General features: G+C 37.0%; 1 protein-coding gene across 1 annotated transcript; it reads right to left on the reverse strand.

The window, feature by feature from the left end:
• Window positions 1-26293, reverse strand: LOC123553858 (uncharacterized). Its single transcript, XM_053548772.1, has 9 exons — window positions 26248-26293; window positions 25280-25389; window positions 24434-24505; window positions 21358-21413; window positions 20742-20794; window positions 20310-20419; window positions 14610-14678; window positions 1307-1493; window positions 1-263 (listed from the first exon to the last, which is right to left on the reverse strand). Exons 3-9 carry the CDS (start codon window positions 24485-24487, stop codon window positions 190-192), a joined length of 603 nt encoding a protein of 200 aa, XP_053404747.1. The 5' UTR covers window positions 24488-24505; window positions 25280-25389; window positions 26248-26293; the 3' UTR covers window positions 1-189.
• Between the last annotated feature and the right edge of the window lie 598 nt (window positions 26294-26891).

Consider the following 26891-nt stretch of genomic DNA (forward strand, 5'->3'; position numbering starts at 1 on the left):
TTACTAATAACGACAGATGGGTCCTAAAATAAAAGGTAGGACGTATCCAAAGAGAAGAAAATAACCTTTAGTAATCGTAACTGTCAAGCAGGTCACCAATAAAATGACTAAACAAAATCAAAGCCTAGAACACATATACAAAGCAGAAAGCATTTATTTTAATGGATAGGAACACATATTAACCACCAATTAGGCATTCTGTGGAATAGCTTTAAGCGTCTGAAGATCAAACTTTCCTTGTAATGCTAGCTTGAAAATGCGCTCTGAAAAAAAAACAACAACAATACACACACACAAACAGTACAAGAGAAGATCTGTAGAGACATTAATTAGAATAACACTCACTGAAGCGAAACTTGAACATTTTAATTACCCATGAGCAAATGTGTTTTTTCTTTGTAGTTTTAAGAAATGTTAATAATCAAGTTAAACACAATTTATTAATTACAACATGAAAATATGTATACTTACTAATGCGCTAATTATCAGAATATAAAAAAGTGAGGTTCATTAAGTGATATTGGCTCGGCTACATAATTATTGTATGTACACGCTTCAACGTATTGGTACTGGTTAATTGGTTTTATCCTGTACAATTTTTTAAAGCTTAACAGCTTTGTTTCGGGAAATATGTGCGAGTTAAGAAATGTTAATAATCAAGTTAAACACAATTTATTAATTACAACATGAAAATATGTATACTTACTAATGCGCTAATTATCAGAATATAAAAAAGTGACGTTCATTAAGTGATATTGGCTCGGCTACATAATTATTGTATGTACACGCTTCAACGTATTGGTACTGGTTAAATGGTTTTATCCTGTACAATTTTTTAAAGCTTAATAGCTTTGTTTCGGGAAATATGCGCGAGTTTCGCAGCGGTAATATTGCGCGTCTTTAGGAGAGCAGTATTGTTCCGCTAAGGAAGAGTGCATGTTTCCCGATGCAAAGATGATTACATTTTTATTACATACATATCTACACGTATAAATGTATTGTTAATATCATGAATTTGTTCAATAGCCTGTATAAGATTGACAATAATGAACTAAATAAAATAAACAATGCAACGACACATTAAATTACGTCACGCGCCCGATATGAAATTCAGGCGTCAATGTATGGAAAAATATTGACGTTTCCGGTGCAATTGTAGCTAAGCAGGGAATAGAAACGAGTATGTAATAACAATATTTTATATCACCTTGTGGTGTGTAATATATACTGCATTATATTGCATTAGCATAATTGACGGTTTCAAATGGATAAAAGAAGTTAGAATCTTAAAGAAATCATAATGCACCCCTTAAGCCCTCGCAAGTGCCGTGGTTGCAGTTTCTATCCGCGCAACAAGCATGACAGAGTTCGGTCGACCGTTTACCAATGTTGCCACATGCCTGGACCCATGTCTGCCCGGCTTCAGGAAGTGAAACATTCGCAACACATACCTTGTACAGTTCATAAGCCTTTTTCATGATAAACTTACATGGCTGAAATGTAGAGAATCAGTATTGGTGGACTAATTACATTCTCTCAAATCGTCATGGACTACATTATTATGGTGGGTCGTTTCTGCCATGTAGTTCTAGTTTTATTTTGTTCGCGGTCAATCAGAGTGACAGCGCAATAAATTATTTTTGCCGTGTTAGCGCCTCTGTCAGAACGTGGACAAGACTAAAGTAAGGCAACGACACACCAACTTCCTCTGTGCTGTTGGTGCCTTTTTTCATATGCTCGTTTGTTGCGGGGACGCTAAGCAACACCACGAGGAAACGACAAAGTAGCATTTTGACGTGTTGGCGTTTTGTCATTCTGGCAGGGGCGCCACACGACGACACGAGGGTATAACATTTTTTTGTCGTTAATATGCTTTCCAGTTGACAATGCACAGAGGGCCGCCTAAATGACACTTTGACTTTGATAACAACAGAAGAACATTGGTTCGTCCACCGCATTAGATAAAATAAAAAGGATAAAAATCTTCGTTCAGTTAGGTACTAAGCGGCGTATACTAATTTAAATGCAGATGTCAACCAAAAGGCGACACAACAAACAGTTTTGATGTGTCTTCGTGTTGTCGATATGTTCCCGCCAGCAGGAAGAGACAACAAAATTATGCACCAACACAACAGATAAAATAGTCGCGACGTCACCTTACTTTTAACGTGACCTCGTACTGTCGTATCCTCTTGCTATCGTACAATAAGACAAAAATAGTTTATCGTGCTGTGATGCTTTCGTTCTTGTTGGGTCGCCAAAAGGACAGAACGACATGGCTGTTAGTGATGGCGGAGGTGCTGGTTTTGTTGGTGTTGGTGGTTGTGGCGGAGGTGGTATTGGTTGGTGGTCGTGGTCATGGAGGTGCTGTTACTGGTGGTGGAGGTGCTTGGTTTGATGGAAGTGGTGTAGGTGAAAGAGGTAGTGGAGGAGGTGGTAGTGGCGGAGTAGGTGTTGATGTTATTGGTGGTGGTGGTGGTGGAGGTGCTGGTTTTGGTAGTGGTGATGTAGGTGAAAGAGGTAGTGGTGGTTGCGGAGGTGGTTGTGGAGGAGGATATATTGAAGGAGGTGGAGGTGGTGTGATGATGGTGGAGGTGCTGTTGTGTTGGTTTTGGAGGTTGTGGTTGTGGTGGAGATGCTGATTGTGGTCGAGGCTGTGTTGTTTTTGGTGATGTTGGTGGTGAAGTTTGAGTTGTCTGCAGTAGTTAGTAACGCCTTCTTCTGTCATAGTCAAATTGACTTTTGACTAATAAGCATGTGATCCATGAGTGACAAATTAGGATGTGGCTTGCAAGTATTATTCTTTGTGAAGAAATCCTTTGAACCAACCAGAGCATTGCTTTAAGTCATTAAAACGTTGTAGTTTACGCTGTCAACAGGTATATAAGAAAAGACAACCTCGTGTTTAATTGACTGTCGTATCAATAGTTATTTATATGTATTGAAAACAGTAAACATGACCTTCTATTTTTATTTTGTCGCTTTTTAAATTTAGAGTATTTGTATTCGTTTTATAACAGGGTTGTTAATAAAATGTCTATATTTATTGATACAGTTTGTTTTCACTACATTAAAAATTATTATAAACCATTAGGTGGAAATAATCATCAGTACCTATATAACCAAAACATATCGCTGTTAATCCCGTTAGTATTCAAAGGGAAAATAGAAGCTCGAAACTATACAACGATTGAAATTATAGAACACGTCAGATCATATACAAATGTAAACTTTGGAATCCATTACAAATTAGCGAATATTGTTATCTCTTGTCAAAATGCTGCTTGCTGATTAGCCGTCGTTTCGATATATACTCACTGCGATCTAGAGTTAAATTTTAATTGGTAAAGTGCACATCACGGTTTACGCTGTATGAACAATTTAATTAAGAATTTCTATTTTATTTCAGGTTTATTAAAGAAATTAATGACATTTTGCTATTATCATTTCTGTAATTATGTTAATGTTGCAATCATAAATCGTATTTGTATGTACAAAACAGCGCTATATTAAATCAATATATATGTATAATATAGCGTGCAGTAAATGTTAACCTATCAAAACTCTGCGCTCTGATAATTATTTAAACCAGCTGATTTATTGATTACTGTCAGATTAAGTTTACTGTCATCTGATGAAAGCATTGCGTGGTAAACTGACAAAACAAGTAAATGTTTTATTACATTTCATATGTGCTACTTTATATAATAAATAAGTGACTGGAGCTGAAATTATGTGTCGTTAGCTCAGATTAGAACAAAAATGTGAATGTTACGACTAGCTTGTACTGGAAAAGTCAGCTCTTCCGAGACGATAATGATTCGAAGCAACGCTAACTATGCCACCTCATGATCCGTAGTACTGAGTCCGTAATGTTCGTGTTTTAGGTGACACTGAGGTAAGTTGGCGACTCAATGATTTACATGGGAAGCTCCTGTGTATTGCGTTTATTTTTCAGTTCTACACATTCTTCAATTATAACGCTGATCAGGCTAGTACAGTAACTCACTTCAAAATTAAAGGCACCACGCTCAATTTAAAAGACATCTGACCTTTCATGTGAAACTCATCTCTGTAAAGTAAAGGGCGTCTGCTTAATAAAACTGTTTAAACATTTCATTACATAAATCCTTACCTGAGTTTCTAATGACTTCTCAAACATTTCCTCTGCATAAATCTAAAATTTCTGTCAAACATAATAACGTGTCGTCATTTCGTTCATATGAGTTTTAACGCCCTATCTCAAAAATTGATTGCACCGTGGCTTTATATAGACAAAGAAGGAAAACCATGATCTAGAGTGCCATCCTCCACTACTATCCTTTTACAACATCCAAATGATTTTCATCATCATAGTCATGTTGTTTGTAGTACCTTTTAATGTCGAACTACCGCTGAATGCTGCATTCACCGTTAAATGTCGCAAGCATGATGTTTAAAGTCGCAAGGTTGACTTTAAATGTCTTAACCACCGCTAAATGGCGCCAATTATCTGCCGCGTTATGTCGCGACATTTAAAAGTGCCACACTGTTTTTGATCGCAATGGTAACGGAATAACAAAGTCGTTAAAAGGATTACTGTGTCAGCTTATCAAAAACGACTTCGTTTGACCACAAGAACCTGAAATACTATTCATAAGCAATCAAAAGTCTACATTATATAAAAAAGACTTCCTCTATATAAAAACATCAGGAATCAAACGCATACACACCCTACCCACCACATGAAAACAATTTCAAAATCAGCAGTGGGAGTGTGCTTGGGTGGTGTAATTATCTGTAGGCAAATAAAATATACATGGAACTGTGCCTACTGGTCGCTGTCATCTGATCAACTAACACAAAATCAACAGTTTTAACAATATTTCATTCATTGCCGAAGCCATTGCATGACGTCGCAGGCTCTACCTTGGAGCTAAAACAAAATAGTTTCAGGAATCAGATAAGGAATATATATGCATGTTATTATGTCTCCCACTACACAGTGGTGTGGGAGACATATTGATTTACTCCAGTGTATGTGTGTGCGTGCGTGTGTGCGTGTGTGTGCGCGCGCGCGCGTGTGTGTGTCTATGTGTGTGCGTGTGTGTGTGTGTCTGTGTGTCTGTCACAAATATTTTCCGCACTCTAAGTCAAACATATCTCATCTGATTTTCACCAAACTTGAACAAAATATGTTTGACCATAAATCGTCAGCCAAGTTCGATAACTAGCCAAATCGGCTTAGGCACTTCGGAATTATATGGCCCTTGAATAACGGAAAATCGGCCTTTTTACTCTTTGTCCGCGCTCTAAGTCGAACATTTCTCATCCGATTTTCACAAACTTGAACAAAATGTGTTTGACCATAAGTCCCCGGTCAAGTTCGATAACTAGTCAAATCGCTTCAGGCACTTCGGAATTATGGCCCTTGAATTACCGAAAATCGGCCTTTTTTGTTCGCGCTCTAAGTCAAACATTTCTCATCCAATCTTCACCAAACTTGAACAAAATGTGTTTGATTATAAGTCCTCGGCCAGCTTCGATAGCTAGCCAAATCGGCTTAGGCACTTCGGAATTATATGGCCCTTGAATAACGGAAAATCGGCCTTTTTACACTTTGTCCGCGCTCTAAGTCGAACATTTCTCATCCGATCTTCACAAGATTGAGCAAAATGTGTTTGACCACAAGTTCTCGGTCAAGTTCAATAACTAGTCAAATCGGTCCAGGCACTTCGGAATTATGGCCCTTAGATTACCGAAAATCTTACCTTTTACTTTTGTCCGCGCTCTAAGTAGAACAGTTCTCATCTAATCTTCACCAAACTTGAATCAAATGTTTTTGACCATAACTCCTCGGCTAAGTTCATTAGCTATCCAAATCGTCCGAGGCACTTCAGAATTATGGCCTTGAATTACCAAATAAAAAGCCTTTTTACTCTTTAATGGTATATTTGTAGTGAGTTACAACAGTATATAAAGACTAACTTACTATTTAGATGATTAGGCAGTTGTGGGAGACATGTGCTTTTCTCAAAAGCAGCTCTAGTTTTTTATTCATAATAGTTCTTTAATCCGATCATTGACGCAATCATATAACAAGTAGCAGGAAGGTAGCAGGTGATAGCGAGTATCTGCTTTGTACCTGCTACCTAGCCGCTACTAGTAGCGACCTCCTATTATCTGCTAGCATAGCCAGAAGGTAGCGACAAAGCGATTTTGGTGGCACAACAAATCTAATATGACAGCAGGTACTGGCTACCATAGCAATAAAGTAGCAATGAGTCAAACTTAGGTAAATTTATACTATGAATTTCTAGCAGGTTATCGCTACCATAGCAATAAAGTAGCAATAAGTTCAACTTAAGACAAAAGTCCTTCTTCAGAAATAAAAAGTTTGCAATAGAGCGCACACAAACTTGAAATCAGAAAAAAATGCGATTTCAAGAGTGCATAATTCCAGGATTCATGAAAACAACCAAGATCTTTTTCCTATCAAACTTCAGACCAATTTGGTCAATATTCAAAATCAAAACATATTTTAACCTTGTGTGCACTCTAGGGCCACAACTCCCGCATCCACTTTCTGATATTGCTGATTTTCGAATGGTTCAAAGATCTTTTGCCTGTCTAATTTTTGATCACGTTTGGTACAGATCCAGCAATAAATGAAGAAGCTACAGCGCAATGGCAAATTTTTGGACATTTCAGGGTTCATAACTCTGGCACAAATTGGGCCAATATGACTGGTTTTCGAAAAGAACCGAGATCTTATGGATATACAAGTTGTGTGCAAGTTCGGTTAAAATGAAATGAAAATTGCTATTGTGAACACAAGCAATTGTGTATGACTGAATGCCAGACAAAATATGATACTAAGAGCATCACTTTGGTCAGGTGAGCTAACAAGAAAAACATGCAAACTAGTACGGATTTGCACTGAATTGTTTTTACACGGAGGATAATGTTACCAAATAATGAGTAAAGAACAATTAATGATTTCCAAAAGCACTCTCATATCTTGCCATTAATATACTACCACTTTAGATTCCCTCAGCGCCGGGTTATAGTAATGAGTACAGCAAGTCTACCTACCACTCTGATCCGTGACATTCCGTGCAAGGCATAGTTGTAAATACATGTACACTACTGACTAGTGCAAAAAATAAACCAACTAGAGCTAATGCGCCTTAATATATTATGTTGTTATTAAGCAGACATGTGTATATCTATTTCGTAAAACATTTGATAATTTTAGGTTATTAATTAATTTATTTATTAATAACTCCCATCTTTAAACGATGTCTCAGCAAATAACTTTTTATTTACACTACAGTAAGGTCTTTGATTTTTATGCCCCCGAAGGTGGGCATATTAAAATCGCACTGTCCGTCCGTCCGACAGTAATTTTGTAAATTCTTGTCTTGGCTGTAACTCTGCCATCCATGAAGGGATTTTGAAATAGCTTGGCATAAATATTTATCTTAAGGTATTGGACTCGTAATGGAGTACCTCCTTTTTGAAGAGTATTCAATTCCTACAATAAACCTACTTTGACTGCAATTTTCAGTGGGACCTAGGTTCAAGCCCTTCTGGGAGCAAAATTTATTTTCTCCATATTTTCCTTTTTTTCTAGTAAGTTTTTACTTCTTTCAAGACTTATTATGGATGTATTGTACAAAAGTGGAAAATTTTAATTTTATAAGCGATTTCTTGCTATTCAAAGTGAATTTACCTCTGAATCAGGAGGGGTAGAGTTAGACATTTTTAAAAAATACTGAGTTACATGCGGTAAAAGTTTTCCATTTTACCTTCATTCTATAGATTACATATTGTGGAAGAAATGTAGGTAGGTTTTACTTCTGCCTCAAGGTTATTTTTTAATGAAGTGAGCAAAATTCAAAACAGACCCACAGGATTCGACTTTAATGTTTCAATGTTGGAGTTAGAATTCTGTCTCATTAAATCTGTTTACTTGAGGCACCCAAGAAAAAAAATGATATTTACAGTTTTATTTTGTGTTTTATAATTGTTTACCAATAGTTTGATGTTTCTTTTATCAAAATTAATGCTGTAATGAATTCTCTACAAACGTTTTAGATAGTGGCCATCACATTGATATTTGTCTCTACTTGAGCTTGAGGAAATACCATAAATTATACAAAATTTACCAAAAACGGCAGGGTAAAAGTTGTGCAACACAGTGAGAAACATGGTCAAATTTAAGAGTACACCAAGCAAATGCCATTTTTAAACATTACTATTAGGGGTCCAATACCTTAGTGAGATGACGTTTCATGCGTAAGACCCAGGCCCCTAGCTCATAGGTTAAGGTCACACTTAGAAGTCAAACGTTAATAGGGTCTGTTTCGTGTCCGGTTTGTAACTTCGCCATTCATCAAGGGATTTTGAAATTACTTAGCATAAATGTTTATCATAATAAGACGTGATGTGCAAGACCCAGACCCCTAGCTCCAATGTTAAGGTCACACTTAGAGGTCAAATGTTAACAGGATCTGTTTTTATGTCCAGTCCATAACTCTGCCATCCATGAAGGGATTTTGAAATATCTTGGCATAAATGTTAATCATAATCAGAAAATGTGTCATGCGCAAGACCCAGATCCCAAGCTCCAAGGTCAAGGTTATACTTGGAAGGGTCTTTTTCGTGTCCGGTATATAACTCTGTCGTCCAAGAAAGGATTTTGAAACAACTTGACATAAATATTTACCATAATGAGACAATGTGTCACGAGCAAGACCCAGACCCCTAGCTCCAAGATCAAGGTCACACTTAGAAGTAAAATTAAAGGTTAATAGGGTCTGTTTAATGTCCGGTTCGTAACTCTGACATTCATCAAGAGATTTCAAAATTACTTGGCATAAATATTCCCCATAACGAGAAAACGTGTCATGCAGAACAACCAGACTATGCGGTACATCGTCTCAGTCACTGTTGACTATTACGCGATGGGTGGTTACATGGTCAGAAAAAAGAGAAAAATAATAGGATAGGTAGAAGACGCATGACAGATCAAAGAAAGAATACTAGTAAAAGATCTTCCCAGCTGCGTTTTCGCCTTTCTCCCCCCACCCCCAGGCCTCTCCGGTTATGGTAGCCACGCCGGCACAGACCCGGGGATCATCAATGGTTTATTTACAGCTGGGATCCTACACCTTAAATCGGAAAGCCCCCGCTTAAAGGATACTAAATCGGAGGCCTCTGCGATGGATGCAGGCAGGTTGTTCCATGGTGTTATCAACCTTGGAAAGAAGGAGTTCTGGTAGTAGGCAGTAGATATTGAAATTTGCCTGTACTTTAGAGAGTGAGAGGATCTGATGGTTGTTCTGGCTGGGGTCATGAACTGGTCTGCGGGGATGTCTTCGAGATCGTTGACAATCTTGAAGAACATGGTCAGTTGTGCCTTGGTTCTTCTGGCCTCCAGCGTTTCCCAATCCAGTTGGCCAAGCATGGATGTGACGCTGCTGGTGTTGTGGTAGCGGTTGGTGGCGTACCTCGCAGCTCTTCTCTGTACCATCTCTAGTTTGTGCGTTAGATTCTTAGTGTGTGGGTTCCATATAGTTGAGCAGTATTCTAGGTGTGGTCGGACTAATGAGTTGTAAGCGTTGCTCTTGACAGATTGGTTTGAGATTCTAAGATTACGGCGGAAAAATCCTAATGTACTGTTGGCCTTTTTAGTGATCTTATCTATGTGAATGTTCCATGAGATGTTTTCAGTGAGGTGGACGCCCAAATACTTGGTGATTGTATCGACTTCGAGTGTATGGCCTTTCAATGTCTAGTTAAAGATGAAGGGATTTCTCTTCCTATGCACACGTAGAACACTGCATTTTTTGTGATGGAACGACATATCCCACTTCTTTACCCATTCTGCGAGTTTTCTGAGGTCTTCTTATAGGATTTTTGAGTCATCTAAGGAGTTGGTTTGCCTGTATATGATACAATCATCGGCAAAGAGCATAGTTTTGGAGGTTACTTGTTGAAAGAGGTCATTTATGAAGGCCAGAAATAAAATCTGCCCCAGGACACTGCCTTGGGGGACACCGCTAATGAATGATTCCGACTCGGAGGTAGCGCCATGAACCACCACTCGCTGTGTCCTGTTAGACAGGAAGGAGTTGATCCAGTCCATTGTCTTGCCTCTTACCCCGTAGTGTTCCAGTTTTGTCAGCAGAGGAGTATGTGGGACCCGGTCGAAGGCCTTGGAAAAGTCAAGTACCGCCAAGACCCCTAACTCTACGGTCAAGGTCACATTTAGAGGTTAAATATTAACATGTCCGTTCCATAACTCTTCCATCGATGGAGAGATTTTAAAGTTATTTGGCATAAACGTTTCCTATATTGAGATGACGCGTCAGACACAAGACCAAGACCCCTGGCTTCAAGGTCAAGGTCACATTTAGAAGTCAAATGTTAACATTGTACATTTCTTGTCCGGTCAATAACTCTGCCATCCATCTAGGGATGTTAAATTACTTGTCACAATTGTTCTCTATTATGTGTCATGCTCAACAACCAGACCCATAGCTCCAAGGTCAAGGTTATCTTTGAAGAACTTTTTTATTTGCTCACAAAATGATTCATACCTAAACTATTCTGGCATATTTTGCGCAGACAACTGTCCGTCCTCCCAGTATAGGAATAAATATATGTTTGATGTCGTCGCAAATCACTACAGTACGTACAGTTTCCATGCTCGCTGGAATTACTTTGAAAGCGGGCATGGCAAAGGCCCATGCGATGGGCTTGGAGGAACAAGAGGATGGCTGATGAGGCGACCAGGAGTGGAAGACATGTCATAAGCGATGCGAGAGAATTCTATCAATGGGCAAGATCCTCAAACATGAAGAATATCACATTTAGGTTCGTTTCTCAGGATGCATGCTCAGCAAAGGCAGAGGTTGTATCAGAACGGCAAGTAAAGACTGCTAGCGGTACAATGAGATTCCATGCCATTGTTGGTAAAGGAGATTCAAAAATATTGACAAAAAACACTAGCTGTTATTGTGAAGAATGTCTGGTTGGATCAATGTGTAACACATGGAATGTGGCGAAAACATATGAAAGAGAAAATCGACCAGTTCCAGAAAATAACTCTGCGGAAGCAGGTCCAGAAAATAACTCTGTGGAAGTTACCAAAGAGCAAGGAAATTCTAACAGTATTGAATCAGATGACACCGATCAGGCATCAGTAGAGTTTAATGAAAATGATTTCGTAGCTGCTGTCTACCAAGGCAATTGGTATATCGGCAAAATTGTTAATAGTGATACGTCGGAGGTCGAAATAAATTTCATGGAAAAGAAGAAGAAACTATATAAGTGGCCTGCCCATAGTGATCAAATTTGGATAGAGAAATCCGAGGTACTCTGCACTATACCATCACCGGTCCCTACAGGAAAATCCAGCAGAATGTATGCATTGAATGAAGAAACTTCATTTACTATCACGAAGTTATTTGAACAATTCATGAAAAAATGAGTCCTTTGTCGAAACCAGTTACTTCTTCTTGTGTTAGTTGATACTATTTTGTGCTTTAAAAGTATTCAATTCTTTTCCTAGCAATACAACTATAGTTCTAGTGAGAGACAACTGAGCGAAATTCAGTATCTAACATGATCAGAAAGTGTCGAAACAATGACAATGAATTTTCCGTTACTTGGGAATTTTCCGTTACTCAAATAATTTCTCTGGATATCGGTAATATTTTCTAGATTCTTGTTATGTCCAATGGATTCTTACATCATTAAAAGTGTTTGTCAAAATTATAATACGAAATAAATACTTATTAGGACATATTGTGCTGTAGATAATCAATATTTTAACACTTTTTGTTCGGTTTACGCAGTTATTTAATATTATTTCGATATGAAGACTTGGACGGGATATGAACATTTTATAGAACTTTACTACAAACAGTCGAGGGGTAATACTTGTTCAGTTTTGTTAAACTTCGTAATAGTTTTACATGTTTTTTTTCAAAAGAGTTTCAATTACTACAAAATTAAAGTTCCGTTACCGCAGACACTGTTGTTTGTACAGATTATTACATTGTGATATCCGTCATTAACACCCTGAATAAAAGGTGGCATATGTCCACAAAACATCCATGTCTGGAATAACATTCATATACTGCAAATATGATACGTGCTAAGATGATAATAAAAAATCAATGCGAGAGGTCTCAAAATGTATAGAAAAATGACAATAACCATGAAACTCGCTTTTTCTATTTTATTTGACTAATGTCTAAAAAAAATGGTAAGAGACACATTACACAAAAATCAACAAATAAAGACCCATTCTAGATTCTACAGTTGTTGTTGAAGCACTGAATAATCATTTTTGCGAAAGTAATCGCATGCAAACTTATACAGTGACAAGTAACAGAGATTTATTAACGATAAATAATTGATGTTTACTTGTTCCCACATGGCATACAATATCTCGAAATGTACGACAGTTATGCATGTAAAAGTTTGCATACATTATCCCAGAATGTGTTGCTCTCTTTCTATGTACCCAAAATTCTCATTACAAATACTTTGTCTTTTGACAAATTTGGTCTGATGATGACCCTATTTATTGAAAATCAGTGTGTAGCATTCTTTGGCACATTTCGGGAGCGTTTGTCACTAACAGTGACAGCTCTTGTTTGAGGTTCAATTTTAAATACTAAGTATATTTTGAGAGTTATATATACTTGTATTTTTCCCTATAAAATTTCAAGGTCAGTAGTGGCTGTTTGTCAAGTTACCTTAAAGACGCATCACAAAATAACTGTATTCTTTCGTATTTCCATGATGGTAATCATGCATTTTTTGCATGGAGAAAATGAGAAATAACAAGTATCTAGTTAAAAAATTGTAGTGACTTATATAAGGCTAAGACAATGTGTTTAATGTCTAAATATATTATTAAATTAATGAAGTTGTGTGCACGGTACTATATGTATTAAGATTAGTTTAGACCCCACTTTGTTTCTACAGTGTAAGATAGTAATTAGTCTATGTTACTGAGAAGAGAATGACTGAATAAGTTTGCAGATGAAGTTGTGTAAACAGGGCCTAAATTGTCCATCCGTCATCTTGTAGAAAAGCTGTATTATACCAGTATAACCAGAATTATTTGCACCAATTTAATATGGGAGGAAACAAGTTAGTCACTTGGTCGTGGTGGGATTTTAACACTTCAAGTAATTTCTTGAATACCGATGGTTAAAAATAAATATTATAGCCTATTTATTAACGGTTAATGCGAATGCGATAATGTTACACACTGATAGCCACACGAGAACTACATGCAGATATAAACTTGTCATGGTACGCTATCGCGGGAAATATAAAGTGGTAGTATTGGACTGGGAATGCATTGCATGACACAGTCTCAAAGCAAAGTATGCAGTGATAGTTCATGAAGTCAGAAAGTAGTTATGCAGTCAACAGTAATTTATGGCATGTGATAAATGGTCCTACTAAATACCGCTAAGAACTACTAAGGACCACTGCTGGGGTACGCAGGACGACAAAGGTTACACTAAGGACATTTAATGAGCACAAACGGGGAGTACATATACTATGCACTACCTACCTAGTTTTGGGACAATACTTTGGAGTGTTCCATTGACAATGAATGCTCTTTATCAGACCACTATGGAGATATTAAGTCTGACTGCCATCTGAACACCCCTAATCAATGCCCCAAATCCCGTTAGGTATACATACTGTACAAATGTAATTTGATGCCCACTTTCTTACAGAACTCTGAGGGCTTTTATTTAATTTATTTGCCAACCACATTTGACACGGATTTCAAAAGCTTAATTGGCCATGATTAGATGACAATCACCAAATAAGCTGCAATAATTTCAAAAGTAACAGCTCGGTAGCAGGAAAAGGCAGTAGCTAGGTAGCGGCTACTAGTAGCAAGAAAAATAATTTGCATACGAAAAACTACCAATAGCAGCTAGGTAGCAGGAAAACGTAGCAGCTAGCCGCTGCTGTAGCAGCAGGTAACAGGTAGTAGCTAGGTAGCAGGAAAAAATAGCAGATAACCGCTACTATTAGCAGAAAAACTAATTTGCATACAAAAAACAAACAAACACCAATAGCAGCTAGCTAGCGGCTACTGGTAGCAGCTTGGTAGCAGCCTTTTAACTGCAACCAAGCTGCTATTGGTAGCGAGAGGCCAATTATTTCTGCAGAGGAAACATTATTATCATGATCATCTGCTATGTCAAGCGATACGGTGGGCGTTTTCTGATAATAAATGTTAATTGAGTGGTAAGTGTCAATTCTGCTATGACAAAATACATGGTTAGTTCAACTTACGCTTTCACAATATTGTACTTTATTTCTCTACGGAACTCACCGTATTACCGGATACAGGCATTTACACAACAGCTTTACTATTCTACATAAAACTGTGAGTGGGGTGTGAATGCATTGCATTCCTGGTATTTTTAATATAGAGGGGGCCTTTTTATATATGTAGACTTATGATGGGTTATAGATAGAATTTCAGGTTCCTATCATCAGACATTATCAGCATTCCCGAAAGTTGCTTCAATTTATAGAGCTACCTTGTAGTTCCAAGTTTACTTTATACTCACAATTGCGTTCGTGCAGCCATAACTAAATGTGTCATGTCCATAATCGTCATTCTGAGCGACGGAACACATCTGTAATATAGAATGCACGTTATTTTATAATAATTAAAATAGAATCTATATATTAAATAGCCGCATTTACTGTTTTCTCTTTCAAACAAAATGCTTTTGATATTATGCTATAATATTGTTTTGATAAGGCTTTATCAGGGGATTGGACGTAAATGGTGTTTTTCGGTGGTTTAAGTGAGAAAATTGTGTCTATCGGGTAAATATGGCGATTTTGTTGACAAATCGTCACGTTAGAGCAGATATTTTTGCCAAGTATTAAGCTTTTCTTTTACTTTGGAAACATTGCATACGTGCATTCTGTGACCACGCTATTTTTCCCCTCCCTACCGACAATTTACCCTGAGTCTGTACCTGGCGCCTTAAAGAAAGGTAAGTGAACGTTTTGTACGGAGAAAAATTATTCAAGACTTGCTTAAATCCACTTTTCATACAATCAAATTTATGATAGGCAAGGCTTTAAAATTATTAATTTTTACTTACGACTGCATAACACAAGTACAAGAACCTTTTATTGCCGATTTTTTCTACCCCCTGTTTATTTCTAGACAATACAAGGGCTGTTCTAAAAATAAAAATAATGCAGATTGGTCTGTATTTTTGTAAAATATGCTCGTTTCTATTTTGAATAAATTATTTCTCGTATTTCTCAACTATTCAGCCCATCAGCTAAAAAAGCAGAGCATTTTGAACACTAATTTCGGGAATAATACAAAGGTTACTAAGCATTCAGAAAAGGACAAAAATATTCCATTTATTAAATAAATCAAATTACTATGAAAACATCTTTCTTCTTTTGAAAATGTTGATTTGATTAAGATGTTTATTGTATCATTTCTTGCGTTGATTGTATTTCAGTATTGTCTGTATACTTGTTTTAATTTTCGCTAAATAGTAATACAAACTTCAAAAATCAGATAATTTCTAAAAATCGAAATATGTTTTTCGAAAATTGTTTTTCGCCTGCAAAAACTCCTGTTTGGGTTTTCAAATCATTCATAACACCTGAGGAGCTAATGTCAACTTAGAACACACAGACACTCAAAAAAAAGCAAACAAAAAAAAAACTACGATTTACGGAGAAACAATAACAAAGTTTCCCTTTTTGTTGCTAAATTATGGAACAATCATTAGCCATTCAAGCAAAGCGGGTGCGCAAATCATCATGCCAATGAAACTAGATTTAACGTACCTTTGGAAACTAAAATTTGAAAATGGGTATAACTAACACGCCAAATAACAAATGTCTTAAAGTTCTGTATGTTATAAAAAATGAACAAAAGCGATGATTGGATGCATTTATTGTCGAAGATCCATCTTATTCATTATCAGGTATTATTCTTGTTAAGAACATAGTAAAGCAGTTCAATCAGCCCTTTTCTAGAAATTCAAAAATTCTGAATACGGACGAAAATTAAAAAAATTTTGATTATAATTTTGATATACGTTGTGGTTTTAATTATTTCTTAGATATGTTTGAATCTCTTACAACTGCGCCAGGGAGTCGACTCAAAAAGGGAAGTGTTATGGTCGCTTACGCTTAGCACCCAATCGACCTAGGTCGGAATCCCGCCACAGTTATTTGGGACCTTGCGTCATAAAATGTTTTGCTCTTTGATTTGCTACGGCTAAAAGTCGTAAGAATAGAAATAACATTATTATTTCATTTACGGATATCACAAATTCATTTTACGACAGCATTTATTACTTTTGATGTCATTAAATATATTTATAGGGATCACAAAATAATCTATGGATATCTATAATTCAATTTTTGGATATCTTAAAATCAGTTTTATTCTTTAGATATCCTTAATATTGTGACATTGGTCAGTTGATGTGTCAAATGTGGTATGCTGTGTGTTGAGAGTTTTTCACATTCCGATTTCAGCCTCCGCCGCTGGCTAGCCTTCTAATGAAAAAGGAGCCAAGTGCGTAAGACTTCCCTGCCAGTATATTGCTTCTCTGCTGACAAACCCTTTGCAGTGCTTCCCAGATGGCGTCACACGGGAAGGTAGCATCTTGCGGTCTCAGGCAGAACTGCAACAGACTCGGAGGTATGCCCACAGACATGTGGCATGCCAGACCTATCGGTGTGTGGACAGGCCCTGATGCCTATGAACAGATCCCTAGCTATGAGACAAAATGCACTAATGTTCCAAAGGTGGGGTATGGACTCGAAACTAAGGGTGAGGTAACCGCAACAGTAACCTAGAGACTTTCAAACAGAGGTGCTGGGCCTTTGGCAACCTCTTAACGAATCACAGCACCTTCATCATCGCTATGATAACATGACCATCCGGTATACAGCAATGTGGTATTGAATCTCTGTGGTCCCTCCAATGAGATTAAGTACCAGGTTCTGATGCATCGAGTCAACACACGGCTTCTGGGGCCCCTCCTTCATTCCACAACACGAAAACAGAAGGAGGTGGAACATACCAAGGAGGAGAACCAATCAATAAGCCTTTAGGGCTAAAGCATTGGAATGCAGAGGGCGTATTTAACAAGAAGACTGAACTTGAGCATATCCTCCGTAAGGAAGACATCAATATCTGTTGCATTCAGGAAACTCACCTGCAACCAGAAAAAATTCTCCCAAGTCAGAGAATACCAGTGTCTTGGCTGTGACAGAATTGGTAAACTAAAAGGAGGCATCATGACATTGGTCAGGAACAACATCAGAAATGTTCAGAGCAACACCCATATGGATGACTCCTAGTTCCAAGTTCTGAGTCTCAGAAAGAACGAGTTCAACTTGAAACTTGTGATAATATATAGTCCAAGTGACAAAGTTCTGTCTCTGGACAAAAGTTGCATCTGATGAAACCGGGTTCAGTATTGAAATAGATTTTATCAGCCTCACACAAAGCTAGAGATATGACCACCTGGTTAAACATGCCGCACGATCTTGCAACCTTTTACTCCTTTAATCCAGAAGCTAGCAAACAACGTCAACCCCTGACCTTGCCTTATGTACTGATGACACACGGACATGTCAAGCGGGAAGTTGATGAGCAACAAGGAGGAAGCGATCATCGCCCAATCCGTCTTATATCTTACTAACCTCTACTTAACCCAACATCCCATCCCCAGATGGAACTACAAGAAGGTCATATGGACCTTTTACCCAAGTCTTAATGATGAGCTTTATGAAGAATTTAGTTTTGTTTGTTTGTTTTTGGGGAAACGCCGTTTTTTTCAACAGTATTTCAGTTATGTAACGGCGGGCAGTTAACCTAACCAGTGTTCCTGGATTCTGTACCAGTACAAACAAACCTCTTCTCCGCAAGTAAATGCCAACTTCCCCACATGAATCAGAGGTGAAGGACGAATGATTTCAGACACAATGTCCGCGCCCGGCCCAGGGATCGAACTCATGACTACGGGATCCGTAGGTTTGCACTCTCCGTAAAGATATCAGAGTGGAAGGTAGAGAAATCAACCGGGTTGTCAAAGACTTCAACGCCAGTATGCAGCATGCAGCTCCAAGGGGTTCAAGAAAGGACTATTAGCCCTACTCGAGTGATGAGCTGGAGAACCTTCATGCCAAGCTATCAGAAGCCAAGAAGGAAACATAAAACAACCCCTTACAAGAATGTAAACTTTCTATACATCGAGCTAAGGCCAAATTCTTCAGGCACAAGCTGGAAGTACAGAGGAAGAGCTGAAGAAACAAAACATCCTCGTTCAACCTAGAGCAAGATGGTTCAAAAGCTATGGGGATAGACGAGACAGCTGAACGATGAAGACACAGGGAGAGGCTCAACAACTGTGGAAGAGAATGTTCAACTGTTGATAGGTAAATATGTGGCAAACACTTTTGTCTCGAACTACAAAGATGTTTGCAACATCCTTATCAAAAGGGAACGGCAAAGAGAAGCCCGAAGAGAACAAAGGGAATGGTTGACAAATGAAGTGACATCAGAACACATGAAACATAGTCTAACTACATGAGCTACAAACCTCTTAGACATTTGAAGACAAAGAAATCTCCTGGACCAGATGGAGTCTAAATGAAATGCTGACTCAACATGTTGAGATGGATTAAGTCATACCGCTTCAACAGGAGAGCAAGAGTCAGCTTAGAGCATGCTAGCAATACGACGTTCCTGTTGGGTCATGTTGCCCCTCAAGGCAGATTCATATTTCTAACACTCTTCCTGCTTTTCATCAACGATCTGGTATTTGAACTACCGAAAGATGTAAAGGCTGCACTCTACCCTGATGCCCTGGTGTTATGGTGGAAGCAAAAACATGACGCAACAGCCACATACAGGATGCATGAAGCCATCAACAAGCTTTGAGCTTGGGCTGAGGATTGTTGTGTCACGATCAATACAGAGACATTGTCCATCGCACTTCAGTGTCAACAAAGCAGAGGGTGAGCTAAATCAAGATGGGAAATACTTCGTTGTCTGATTTTGTTTGTTTGTTTTGGGATTAACGCCGTTTTTCAACAGTATTTTAGTCATGTAACGGCGGGCAGTTAACCTAACCAGTATTCCTGGATTCTGTACCAATACAAACCTGTTCTCAGCCAGTAACTGCCAAATTCCTCACATGAATCAGAGGTGGAGGACTAATGATTTCAGACACAATGTCGTTTATCAAATAGTCACGGAGAACATACGTCCCGCCCGAGGATCGAACTCGCGACCTCGAGATCCGTAGACAAACGCTCTTACCTCCTTAGCTAAGCGGGCGGGCTCTTCGCTGTCTGAAATAGACGAGGAGCTACCTTTGAGGAACGGCTAACCTGGAGATCCCACATTAGTCAAGCAGAAGGGAAGGTCTGTAGAAAGCTTGCCATGATGCGTTAACTTGCTGGAACAACATGGGGAGCAATTGAACATGTGCTCATGACAGTATATCAGGGAACAGTGAGACCCCATCTAAAGTATAGTTCAACTGCCTGGCTCATTATTGCAAAAACTAACCAAAAGGCTCTAGAAAAGGCTCAAAACCAAGCATTGCGGATCATGACAGGTGCTAAAAAGCCTACAACAATCTCCTTCATGGAGAAGCTAACAGACATACAGCTTTACTGGAAAGAAGATCTGCTAATGTCCTGCTTCAAACAGAGAATTCAAGTCTTTCCAAGACCATCCCATGAAAGTTAGATGGCTACACCAAAAATTGACTCAAGCGTAGCAGCTTCGTTCACGGGGCGAGTGTTCCCATCTTAAGTGAGTTATTACCTATCTTTGACTTTACTCGTAGAAATGAGAGGTACTTGTCCGTATTAAGTTCCACAGTGTTTGCTGTACTACTGATTAAGGTTTAGTCTTTAGTAACGATTTCGTTTTCAGTTAATACTGACTTAATAATCCTTTGACATGGTAAACTCAGTTGTATCTAAATAATGCACAGAACGGTACCTGGTGTCTTCTTTACCATCAAAAGTCACATTTATGTACAATTGCTCAGATTTTATATTGGGGTTAGGATGCAACGTTGTATCGTCATCCGTTAGACGAACCATCACATCTTAATAATCCGTAGGCCAATAATTCTGAAGTATACAAGTTAGAAATTCGCCGAACTAAGTGTAACGTGCATTTACAAATAAAACAACAAACAAAAAAAAAAACACACACAAAAAAAACACACAAACACAAAAAAAATTTATACCTCATTTGGTTGACAGTAACCAAGCGTGACACACTGAGCCGGATCTCTTACCGCCGCCTGACCAGAGCTTCCCTCCCTACACATATAACATTGATTGGAATGTACTTCACCTGGTAGTTGAATTTATTACTTTACAGGAACATTAATTATGAGAGTAGAAAATAAACAAGACTACATATAATGAACCTAAAGATATTTAAGGCATAAAAGATCTAGAAAAAAATTCACGGAAAGTGATATGCTTGTCCGACACGGTTAGACACAATTTCGCAATTACGCTAAAACTGCTGTAATAAAATGTTTATCTGTCCCCGCACGCACTTTTTGCTTGAATTTTAGATTTGTTACGTTAAACGTTGCACACATGGCTTTTACTACAAAATACGTCATATGATAAAGAATTCAGTTTTATGCATTTTGGCGACAACTTACTTCCTTTTATTCCACATAACCGTTTGTTACACTCATCGTCGGTGTTACAGCAACTAAAAATATATTTTCATCTATTTGAAACGTACAACATACCAAATAATAACTTAAAACAGAGTCTTAGACAGCATTTAGCACACCAAACACAACCAAAGTCGGAAAACAGCAAGCCGACATTGTAACGGAAAGGTGTAGTAGACAAGATGCTCCAAATACAAGTACCTGTCAACAAGACACCTTTTTATTATAATGTTTAATAATGTAAAAAGCGGGAGGGGTTGTGTGTGTGTGTGTGTGTTGGGGGGGGGGGGGGTTAAATTTTAAACGATCCACAAACAAAAGCATAACATATAAACGGAGCAAACAGAAAACAAATGTAAAATAAGGCTACTGCCTTTGACCAGCCAGTAACCTATGTTTAAACGCATAACAGGCTAGATGGCAACTTTGCATGTTTCATGCACATCATATACAATGCATATGACTTCACGAAGAAACATATTAATCGAAGTTACTAAACTTTTAAATGGAACAGTTTATGAGGAGAACATTGAAAATTTGTCGAATCTTCATAGTGAGCAAAGTGATACAACATATACTGACATGAGACCATAATTACCTTGAGCAAGTAAGAGCTTCTCTCTTTTTTCCTATGGAAGTTGCAAGTGCACAGATCTGTTAAAATATACAATTAGTAATAATGCAGAGAAAATGCAGAGACATCTGGTTGAAAGAACTCAAAATTAAAAGTTTATAAATAAAAGGCACTAGGTAGGAGCTTGCCTTTCGCATTTTAGCTCACCTGAACACTGCTCAGGTGAGTTTTTGTGATCGCTCGATGTCCGGCGTCTGTCGTCTGTCTGTCGTCTGTCTGTCAACATTTAGCTTGTGTATGCGATAGAGGCTGTATTTTTCAATTGATCTTCATGAAATTTAGCCAAAATGATTGCCTTGATGAAATCTAGTTCAAATTTGAATATGGGTTATCTGGGGTCAAACACTAGGTCACTAGGTCAAATCAAAGAAAAACATTGTTTATGCGATAGAGGCTGTATTTTTCAATTGATCTTCATGAAATTTGGTCATAATGATTGCCTTGCAAATTGATAAAATCTAGGTCGAGTTTGCAAATAGGTTATCTGGGATCAAGAACTAGGTCACTAAGTCAAATCAAAGAAAAACCTTGTGTATGCGATAGAGGATGTATTTTTCAATTGATCTTCATAAATTTTTGTCAGAATGATTGTCTTGATGAAATCTTGGTCGAGTTTGAATATGGGTTATCTGACTTTAAAATATAGGTCACTAGGTCAAATCAAAGAAACAGCTTGTGTATGCGATAGAGACTATATTGTTCAATTGATCTTCATGAAATTTGGTCAGAATGGTTGCCTTGATAAAATCTAGGTCGGGATTTAATATGGATTATCTGAGTTCTAAAGGTAGGTCACTAGGTCAAATCAAAGAAAAACCTTGTGTATGCGATAGAGGCTGTATTTTTCAATAAATCTTCATGAAATTTGGTCAGAATGATTGCCTTGATGAAATCTATTTCAAGTTGGAATATGGGTCATCTCGGGTCAAAAACTAGGTCACTAGGTAAAATAAAAAACCCCTTGTGTATGCGACAGAGGCTATATTTTTGAATCGATCTTCATGAAGTTTGATCAGAATGATTGCCTTGATGAAATCTAGGTCAGGGTCGAATATGGGTCATCTGAGGTCAAAAACCAGGTCACTAGGTCAGATCAAAGGAAAACCTTGTGTATGTGATAGAGGCTGAATTGTTCAATTGATCTTCATGAAATTTGGTCAGAATGATTGCCTTGATAAAATCTAGGTCAAGTTTGAATATGGATCATCTGGGGTTTAAAACTAGGTCACTAGGTCATATCAAAAACAATACTTGTTTAAACTCAAGAGACCACATTTTTGGTCCAGTCTTATTGAAAATTAGCAAGAATATTTGTTTCCATGAAATCACTAGGTCAAACATGTTTACACTGTCATGGTGTGTTTCTCAGGTGAGCGAACTAGGGCCATCTTGGCCCTCTTGTTAAAACATTAGGTAGGTTGCATGCCTCCAGATTTATATATATTTTTTCGGAATAAGAAAATGCTTTCCTTAGTCAGCAATTACAAAAAAAAGTGATTCCGTGCAGTTAAGGAACTTTTTATCTATAAAAATCAATAAATGATACAGTAAATACTCAAAGGCTTTAGTCACGCTATTGAAATTCGATGAAAAACAGAAGGAATTAAAACTGTATTTTATATCATACACATACTTACATTAAACGTGTTTATCATTTTCGATATTTAATATCGATTGTCGTTTTAAGAAAATAAAACTTTAATGTTTATTGTGTAGATATACCCACTTTAACCCTGGCATAAAGATTATAGCATATCACTTTTACATAGTCATTTACCTTGCTATTATTTTCAGAATAGTCAAGTCAGATGGGGACACTAATATTTATGTCATGTTAAACTCGGAAATAAAATTTTCATGACAGTTTTGATACATGAAATTTTGAAAAACTAACACGTGTTTCAAGCAAATCCCTACCTAATTGCAAAAGGTACAGACTTAATAAATCTTTTAACACAGTGTAAATGGCAAAAGTTTGACATGTTATCTATGACTGAAGTATTAAATCGTAGAAGTTACAAGCAAAAATAAATTGATTAAAAGCATATTCAATATAGGATTGGAGTTTGAAGCCAACAATTGATTTTAGTGAGAAAACAACATTATGCTTGGCGTTATTTTAAAACATGCAAATGATATATATCTCAAATATATCTGATACATTAGCACAATGTTGTTTGTAAATTGTTGCTTGGTAGACATTCAGATATTTAAGAAATAATAAATCTGTTCCTATATTTTATCAGTTAATAAAATATGGGCAGGAGTTTGGATGCGTAATAATTTAATGATTTAATAATTCGCATCCAAACGACTTACCATGTTTTATTAATTGATAAAATTATTGGAACATATTTATTATTTCGATTCTAACAATGCAAATACTTCGCATTTTACAGTACTACATTTTCAGCGTAGTACGTCATTCGGGTCGTATGCTGTTACAATTTACCCCCTATGGTTAGAAAGAGTTGCACAGCCAATGGAACGTATAGATATTTGTTTCTTTTTATCAGAATTTTGAGAAGTATTTATTAATTAGCAATCTAACAGCTCGAAAACTAATTATGAAGATAATCATCAAATTAGGCGAGTTGACCCAGTGTTACAAGTTACGAGCTTAACTTTATATGACGTCACATCATTATGACGTCACACTTTATGTCATACATTTATGACGTCACCGTTGAATCTTAATTAAGCTAATTGAATTCGCTTGTAGATATCGAAACGTGTTTTACGGTCCTACACATAAGTCAGTATGACATTTTATCATATTTATGTTTTTGAGATGCTGTTTTCAACAGTTTGGCCCTGAAATAATTTGTATGTAATGGAACTGAAGTAGAATCTCTTATGTCACAATCATAGGGGGTGAAATGTAACAGCCAACCATATTTTATCGTAGATTCATGTATAGGCGATTTCGCTATATGTTTATATACCAATTGCTGCAGATCGTGTTAGAATCGTTAAGAAAATGCAAGGCAATGATGCGCAAAATATATAAAATTTACTGCCTTGTAGAATAAAAACTTACACTTTTAGATCTACAACCGCCGTTGTATACAACTGAGTGTTGGCTTGAAACCATTCTGTCTAGGTAACATTCCTGAAAAGGCAGCACAGTAAATAAAATATGTAAAAAGATCCTTTGGAAGCAAAGAATGCAACCAAGAAGAATAATAGCAGACTCGGTTTGATTGAGTCTGTTCATGAGAGGTAACACAACAAAGCTATGTTTTAATAGAGATTTACATGTAACACACCAATTCAACTGTTAAAACAGAAAAAGTATTTGTACAAAAATGTTATTATACAGGTTTTCATTATTTAGAGATAAATTGTAAAACGCTTCCCACACTCTCAGGAAATGTAATTGTGAAAAATTTAGCTTTCGCAAACTAGCGAGCTTGTATGTACGTATACAGATTTGTAAAACAGACTTGATTTTCCTGCGAAAGAAATAGCTTGCCTCCTCCTGTAAATGAATATGGTAAGAGCTAGTGATCATTCATCAGTTCTGTAACATGGTCATTTGTTGTTGGTATCTTTGAAAATCTATACATATATTATACGTAATTCTATATATGAAGGTATCCATAAGAAGTACGGTAACATCTCTGTCATTTACATATTATGGCTTAACTTAATGTTCATGTTATGAAATTTCCTGTGTACAAGATGGTTTTGAAGATTTGTCTTTGCGCAAGCTTATACAAATTGTAAACATTGCTTTTTTATTGCTTCCTATAATATGTGTGGTCAAAGCTGCAACTAATTTCAAATGAATTCAAAATTATTTAAGTTGAAATGTTATAACAGTCAGAATAACGAGATGCATTGTTCGGATGTTGGTTAATCAACTACTTGATTCAGTCATTACTTCGAGTGTCTTGTCACAAACTGCAACACGGTCGCACTCAGATAAGTCTCGAGCTCTTGTACAGACACGGCATCGCAACTGATTTTGTGGCAACGGAAGTCCCGCATAACCTGATATTTTAAAATGGCTATAGTACCGGCAGCTATCATTCACTTTTGTAGCTCTCCTATCTATACAGTGTAGTTACATAATACAGTATCATCGCGACTTGAACTAGAGTAGATATTTAGACAATGTAAATGCTTTTCGAATGTTAAAGTACTGTCGTAGTGTATTTAAGGATTGATTCAGTTTTAGCTCCAACTGACAGCTAAGTTCACGTTAAAATGCCCGTTTTGATTACTCTTATTTCAACGGTAGAGATCGATCTGTACTTGTCCTTGGTTCTTGAAGCAATTAATACGTATCAGTAGAAAGCTGATTGTGATAAATTAGAAACCCTTAGGCAGATATTATCAAGGTAATGGTAATGCGTTTTACTGCTTTTATGTATCATGAAATGTGTTATATGTTATAGACATATCGTACAGACAAATCAGATATAGACGTCTCGAGCTGGTTTCAAATATAAAGTATCTCAGTAAGTTCAGGCTGGTATCTGTTATAAACCATAACAAAAAACATCCTTTGACTTCAATAATGTGAGTGAGAGTGTGACTGGGCTTGTTTAGTGCATGACTACATTAAGCAGATGGAAACACCACCTGGATTTGTACCTGTTCTATGTTAAATGCATGTCGTGCATTCAATTTATCATAATAATATCTATTTTCGTGGTTTTCTACATTTAGGTTTTGACAAGGAAGGAAGGACTTTGTTTGGTAACTCTACATCTTTACTTAATAGAAGATGAGATGACAAGTATATCTACATACAGAACCAATTTTTCAGAGAATTTTCCAAAAGCACATAAACTTAAAAAACGACAATATTAAGACCTTTCATTTGCAAAGGAAACTAAAACTTACCCCCTACAATGTGAGTGGCTATCAGAAGTAATATGTTTATATCTGTAAGCATAACAAAATACAATGGATGAAAATTTCTTTGTTCAAAAATATAAATGTATTAAGGGGCCACAGTGTTTAAAATTCATACATTCGTTAATTCTACAGTTGGCTAGAACACTTCGCTAGTTTCAATGTTGTTTGATCGCCTTAATGTTCTGTAGACGTAGACGTTTAAGAAGAAATGCAATATACCAGAACACACGGCGTATAACCGATTCATATTGTTGAGATATGCTAAAGCATTATTCTACTTCATATTATTTAGAGTCTATCATATATTTTATGTAAATAAATACATGAGATAGTAAAGCACTATTTTATTGCGGTTGTATGATGTCAGTTACCATGTTTTAATAGTGTTAAGAAACTTAGGCACTCGGTTATAATTATCTCGCAAGTGCTCACATTTTGAAGTGATATAATACAGACGGTTTTAAATCTATAACAGAATGTACATGAAAATGCTTCTTTTTGCTTCTGTTGTGAATAAACACATTATCTTTAATCTAATATGACTAACCAAAAACGGTATTATGAAGACGTCACGTTGACGTGATATTGAACGCCATTTACGCCTCGAGAGCGCTTTCAAATTTGATCTT

This window comes from Mercenaria mercenaria, chromosome 7 (genome assembly GCF_021730395.1).
Source record: "Mercenaria mercenaria strain notata chromosome 7, MADL_Memer_1, whole genome shotgun sequence".
NCBI lineage: Eukaryota > Metazoa > Mollusca > Bivalvia > Venerida > Veneridae > Mercenaria > Mercenaria mercenaria.